We start from the raw sequence: 6115 nt of genomic DNA, 5'->3' as shown, positions 1-6115 counted from the left end.
TTTCCCTTCTCTTTCAGTTACTCTTTACTTGCTAAATGATAATCCTTATGTTCTTAATAATTCTACTTTTTATGGAAATTTTTTCTTTTTATCACTGATTCATATTCCCTTTTTTTATATGTTGTCACCCTCCCTACCCCAATCACACATACACTTACTTCTTTCTTTATCTTACTCTTAGACTCAGCTACCTCAATATTAAAATCCATAATCTTAGAGGTAAAGGACATCTCCTCTCCCAACCTGGCTATTGAAGGCAACAAAATCTGTTTCTGCCTCTCATGATGTTTTATAAATAAAAAAGCTTGTATGTACTCCTCTCCCATCTCCAGTTTTCTTGAGGAAACTGCCCTGATATATATGTGAAGCCTGCCTTGCTGACTCAAAGGGTGGTCCATGGCCAGCAAAATCACCTGGGAGCTTGTTAGCAATGCAGAATCTCATTCCCAACCCGAGCCTCCTAAATCTGAACTTCTATTTTAATGAGATCTCAAGACAGTTTGTATGCATATTACAGTTTGAGAAGCACTACTTTAAAGAAACAATGTACATAGTAATGGAAGTACAGGGTGAATTTATATTAAATAGAAAAAGAGTCTTAATGAATTAGAAGCTTTTGGGAAATTACTTATAAAGTTTCAACAAATAATCTAGAAAATAACCAGAGACCTAGTTACATGCCTTGTTTTCTAAAGATTAATATTAATGAAGAAAAAACAATGTTTACAGGAAAACACGTGACTCATATATTTTGAAACATGTTTCCCAAATATGTAAAATATTTAAAGCTCAATACTCAGGAAACCTATACTTGTTAAACCCTAAGATATCTCTCTCTCTCTTTTTTTTATATTTTATTGATTTTTTTAGAGAGAGGAAGGGAGAGGGATAGAGAGTTAGAAACATCAATGAGAGAGAAACATCGATCAGCTGCCTCCTGCACACTCCCCACTGGGGATGTGCCCGCAACCAAGGTACATGCCCTTGACCGAAATCGAACCTGGGACCCTTGAGTCCGCAGGCTGATGCTCTATCTGCTGAGCCAAACCGGTTTGGGCAAGATTTCTCTCTTGATGTAAATAAATCAAATTTCAGTATTTTAAAAATTATAAGTAAGCTTATTAGCTTCATTTAATTGCAAATAAGCCCTTTTTTTTTTTTTCAAATTTTATTTTTTATTACAAAGGGTATTACATATGTGTCCATTTTTTTCCCCGCCCTAGACAGTCCCCTAGCCTCCCCTATTCCCCAGTGTCTTATGTCCATTGGTTAGGCTTGCAAATAAGCCCTTTTTAATGAAATCTAGAGCAACGGTCGCCAATCGGTGGTCCGCGGACCACTGGTGGTCCATGAGGTCCGAAAGGTTGGCGACTGCTGATCTAGAGATCAATTCACAAAGTGAATATATTGTCCTTTATGGATGAATTAATATGCTCTGAGCACTTTTTTAAAATTCAGAGTTATAAGTATGAAATGATCTTTCTCTACTATGTTGCCTACTTTAATCTAGAGCCAAAGGTACATAACTGTAAGAAGATTGGGTTTAGGTTGTTATTAAATAGGGAAATCCAAATTTATGTACATTTGAAATTTCTACATTTAAATTAAAATATGGACATGTTTAATATTCTCCCTAAAGCATTGAACAGAATGAGGAGGTCACACTGTATTGACTTAACTCAAAAGGAGCTGGGAAATCCCTCACCTTCTCTTACTTATTGTCTTCCAATCTAAATAAACAGGCATGTTAGGGAACTAAGTATCTTCACCTTCCTGGGAGACATCACTGAACATCTTAACTGAAGAGTCTTTGACAGAACGTCCGTGTTTCCCTGCCAGCTGAAGAATTAGAGGAACCTATGACCCCCTTCTCAGTGATAAGGCGAATGACCTGTATGAGAACAAACTGCAATCTGATCTTAACCACACTATTTTCTGAGGTGGAATTTAAATGTTGTTATATGATTAAAATAATTTCAAGTAATAATTTTTAGCCATTTATCACAAAAAACACTGAAGTTTAATTAAACTTACAATTCAAGTAGTCCACTCCAGTATCCTCCTAATGCCACAGTGAACACAGAAATTACAAAAATAACCACCATAGTATAGTCAAAGTTAGACCATGACGGAGAATACATTTTCACAGTAATGTTATCTCCAAGAGTCTGAAAGGCAAAAAATGAGAGTTAAAACACTGGTGTTAGTTTTCTTCCCACTACAGAGTATGGCTGTAGCACTCCAATTTTGCTCTGGAATGGACACTGTATCAGGCAGTCAAGAATACTAGAACTAGTTTTGACAATATGACATATTCTCTTGTCAAAATTAGGAGGCTATATTTTGGTTTATTAAGTCTTGAAACTGCAGTATTCCATACAATCAGAGGTTTTAAAAAAGTCAAAACAAATCAATATCTTTTCTGAAGTCAGGGCTCAGAAACACCTTGTGCTAAATGGGAGGTGAATACTTCCCAGGTAAAGACTTGGTAGGCCTTCACAGCTTCTTGTTACCAAGTGTAGCATGTATAATCATTTAAGTTAAATATCAGTGGTTGAAAGTAAAGAGTGTACTAGGTATGAACACTGTCTAGTGTGTAATTACTAATTTACCTGCTTCATATCTTTGAAGTCTTTGTTGTTTATAAATGCAATCAGTATTTTCATATCATGAAATTCAGATGTGTTCCCTGAGGGAGCAAACTAAAAGAAAAAAACACACACATATTATGAAAACGTATGAACTACTAACATATTTACAGAATAAAATCTGAATCATTCCAATAGAATATCACATCTTTATCAAGTTATAAAACAAAGTTTCAAGTGTTCTTAATATTATACAAGAGTTCTCAAACTGATATATACAGGTATATCATATATATGTAACTCTCACACACACACTATACATACTTGTTCCTAACAAAGTCTTGTCTACTTTAGGAATAGAAAAGAAACTACAAAATATTCCAATTAAATGCCTATCATAACCAGAATGTTTATTTAAAAATAATCCTATTAGATTATTCAAAACTCCGCTCCTAAACTACACACACAGAAGATAGTTCAATCTGTGAAATTTGATATCATGAGCTCAAAAGAAATTATTATCGATAATGATAAAAGCGTAATATGCTAATTAGACTGGACAGCCAAACAATCTTCCGGAAGTCAGTCTGGATGAAGTCATGGTGGCGGGGGTCAAGGCCGAGGCGGTTAGGGGAGATGAAGCAGGCAGGTGAGCAGTTAGGGGTGATCAGGCAGGCAGGCAAGTGGTTAGGGGTGATCAGGCAGGCAGGCAGGCAGGCAGGCGAGTGGTTAGGGGCGATCAGGCAGGTAGGCAGAGTGGTTAGGGGTGTTCAGGCAGGCAGGCAGGCCAGCGGTCCTGGATTGCAAGATGGTATAGGTTGGGCTGAGACACACACCCCCCCACCCCCTTGCACAAATTCCGTGCACTGGGCCTCTAGTAGTTTTATAACTTACTAAGACACTGTTATTGGCAACCAACAATGCTTCAGCACCTCCGGTTTGTGCAATTCTGGCTTTTTCAAGAAAATGGCAGGTTCCCCACTGAACCACAACTGCTTTGTTCTTTATTCCATCAGAAGGAATATCAGAAATGTTGCATAGTGGTGTGGAAGTTAGATTCTTCAAACTAACGGAAGTCTGAAAAGAAGAATGTTAGCATGGTAAATATCGTATTTCACCCTAAATGCATTTAGTGACAAAGTATCTATTGATTTAATATAATGTTCCTTTAAATCATGCTGATCAGGCTTTGAAATATTTTCTCCCACAGGGAGAAAAATATTTAAGCTAAAGCAATAAAACAATTACTATTTATTAATCACATATACAACTAGTTCATACACTGAAAATAATAATAATCACTCATTTTCACCTTTCAATATTTTTGTTTACAAAGAAATAGTAACTGTGATGTACTTACTGCATTTTCTAGGGTTCTTGGCAGAGCTGTCCAATGAGGGTTATAGAACATGCAGTAGTCCTTAGATGGTGAAGGTGTGCCAATTCCAGACGCGTGCAGGATTGCTTCCTGAGCAGCTGTCTGGGACATGAACAATAATTTTCACACTAGCGATGATTTGGCTTTGCCAACAACTAAGGATTTTAACAAAGCTATTTATATCTAGGTTGGACCACATTTCCTTAAGAGGGAAGGTCTTCTAGTGATTTTACCTTTTCTTGTTTGAGAAAACACTGAAACTACACACATTTGCCTGGAACACATTTTTTGAGAAAGTCACTCTCTCATGGGGATACTGTTATGGCCCTTGTTGTAAGAGCCATATCCCAGGGAGGATTCTTGCCGTGCTGTGATAATTTCGGAACTCCCTTCACTGCCTGAAACTTTCCTTCCAAACCCCTTTGGGAGTTGTTACTTTATTACTTATGTTCTGTAACAGAAAATCCATGTGAAATCCGTTAACCCACTTGTACCTTCCATAGTATGAATAACTAAGATTTCTTTTAAAAGAACATTATTTCTAAGTGCTATTTTCGGAAAAGAACCAAAGAACTCTCAAGTTTTCAAGATTCCGCAAGTGCATTTCCTTTTGCCTCATTTCCCACTATCTGGGAAAAAGAAAAAAAAAAGGAGACAAGACGTAAGAAGTGACTGAAAAGAATAAGTATTATACATGAGGGTGAGAGTGGAGAGTATGAAATGATGAAACATCCGAAGAGAATTAGAATACCACTCCACATCACGATTCCCTTCAAACTTGGATCAATTCAAATCCCACTTTCCTCCTCCTTTGAACAAATCTTTCTCTAAAACATAAGGGAGAAAAGAGATTGCTTGGCAAATGAAGATGATGGACTAAGCCTCTACCAAAGCATGCATTAGGCCGAGCCACATCACACTGCAGATAATTGAACATTTTGTTCTATAAAATTGGCAATTTCGCCGAAACCGGTTTGGCTCAGTGGATAGAGCGTCGGCCTGCGGACTGAAGGGTCCCGGGTTCGATTCCGGTGAAGGGCATGTACCTGGGTTGTGGGCACATTCCTGGTGGGGGATGTGCAGGAGGCAGCTGATCGATGTCTCTCTCATCGATATTTCTAACTCTCTATCTCTCTCCCTTCCTCTCTGTAAAAAATCAATACAATATATTTTAAAAAAAATTGGCAATTTCGTGTAAGACAATCTAAATTTTTAATGAGTACAAAATGCTCTAACCCATGCTCTCCTACCTAAAGTTTCCCTTGAACATTTGGGATTAGAAAGCTTTCTGGCATAGGGACTTCATTAGCTTACGGATCTAAGCCACTATAGCGAATTCTTTTAAAATGTCATCAAATGCCGAAACCGGTTTGGCTCAGTGGATAGAGCGTCGGCCTGCGGACTGAAAGGTCCCAGGTTCGATTCCGGTCAAGGGCATGTACCTGGGTTGCGGGCACATCCCCAGCAGGAGGTGTGCAGGAGGCAGCTGATTGATGTTTCTCTCTCATTGATGTTTCTAACTCTCTCTCTCTCCCTTCCTCTCTGTAAAAAATCAATAAAATATATTAAAAAAAGTCATCAAATTACATAGAATAATTAAAGATATTATTTGTGAAAAAATAAATGTAGTTTTCATTTGGCTATATATATGGTGGCCATGAATGGATTCGGACAGCAGAGATGAATCAATATGTTAGATTCTTACTATACACCAAATTATTTTTGTTATAAACAAACTGTACAAATGAAACAAAGTATAAAATTTAGGATATTTTCATGCATTTGTCTGATTCAGTACCACTGTTTTACAAATGAGGGCTTTGAGACTCAGAGAAGTTATTAACATAGCCTAACTAAGGTCATATGGTAGAATCATCCCCAATTCTAACTACAGAAGGTAATCCTGCGGATAATTATGAGGGTGGATTAGGTTTAGATTACATATTTTTTAAAAAGAATATTCTATAGGTGAACTGGGTACTTATGGCATCCAATAAAATGGCACATGAGCCCAGCTGGCGTGGCTCAGTGACTGAGCATTAACCTATGAACCAGGAGATCACGGTTCAATTTCCAGCCAGGGCACATGCCCGTGTTGCGGGCTGGATCCTCAGTGTGAGAATGTGCAGGAGGCGGCCGATCAATGGTT

General features: G+C 37.8%; 1 protein-coding gene across 1 annotated transcript in view; it reads right to left on the bottom strand.

Annotated features, from left to right (window-relative positions):
* Positions 1–4077, bottom strand: part of SPPL2A (signal peptide peptidase like 2A) — a 36230-nt gene extending 32153 nt beyond the window's left edge. Inside the window, exons 1-4 of the mRNA XM_015558910.1 lie at positions 3949–4077; positions 3483–3665; positions 2613–2702; positions 2035–2168 (exon numbers count right to left, since the gene is read on the bottom strand). Of these exons, the coding sequence (XP_015414396.1) occupies positions 2035–2168; positions 2613–2702; positions 3483–3665; positions 3949–4077 (536 nt within the window). The remainder of the gene's footprint in view (positions 1–2034; positions 2169–2612; positions 2703–3482; positions 3666–3948) is intronic.
* Between the last annotated feature and the right edge of the window lie 2038 nt (positions 4078–6115).

The sequence above is a fragment of the Myotis davidii genome, unplaced genomic scaffold, assembly GCF_000327345.1.
Source record: "Myotis davidii unplaced genomic scaffold, ASM32734v1 scaffold132, whole genome shotgun sequence".
In the NCBI taxonomy this organism is placed as follows: Eukaryota; Metazoa; Chordata; class Mammalia; order Chiroptera; family Vespertilionidae; genus Myotis; species Myotis davidii.
This window is presented reverse-complemented; position numbering and strand designations above follow the sequence as displayed.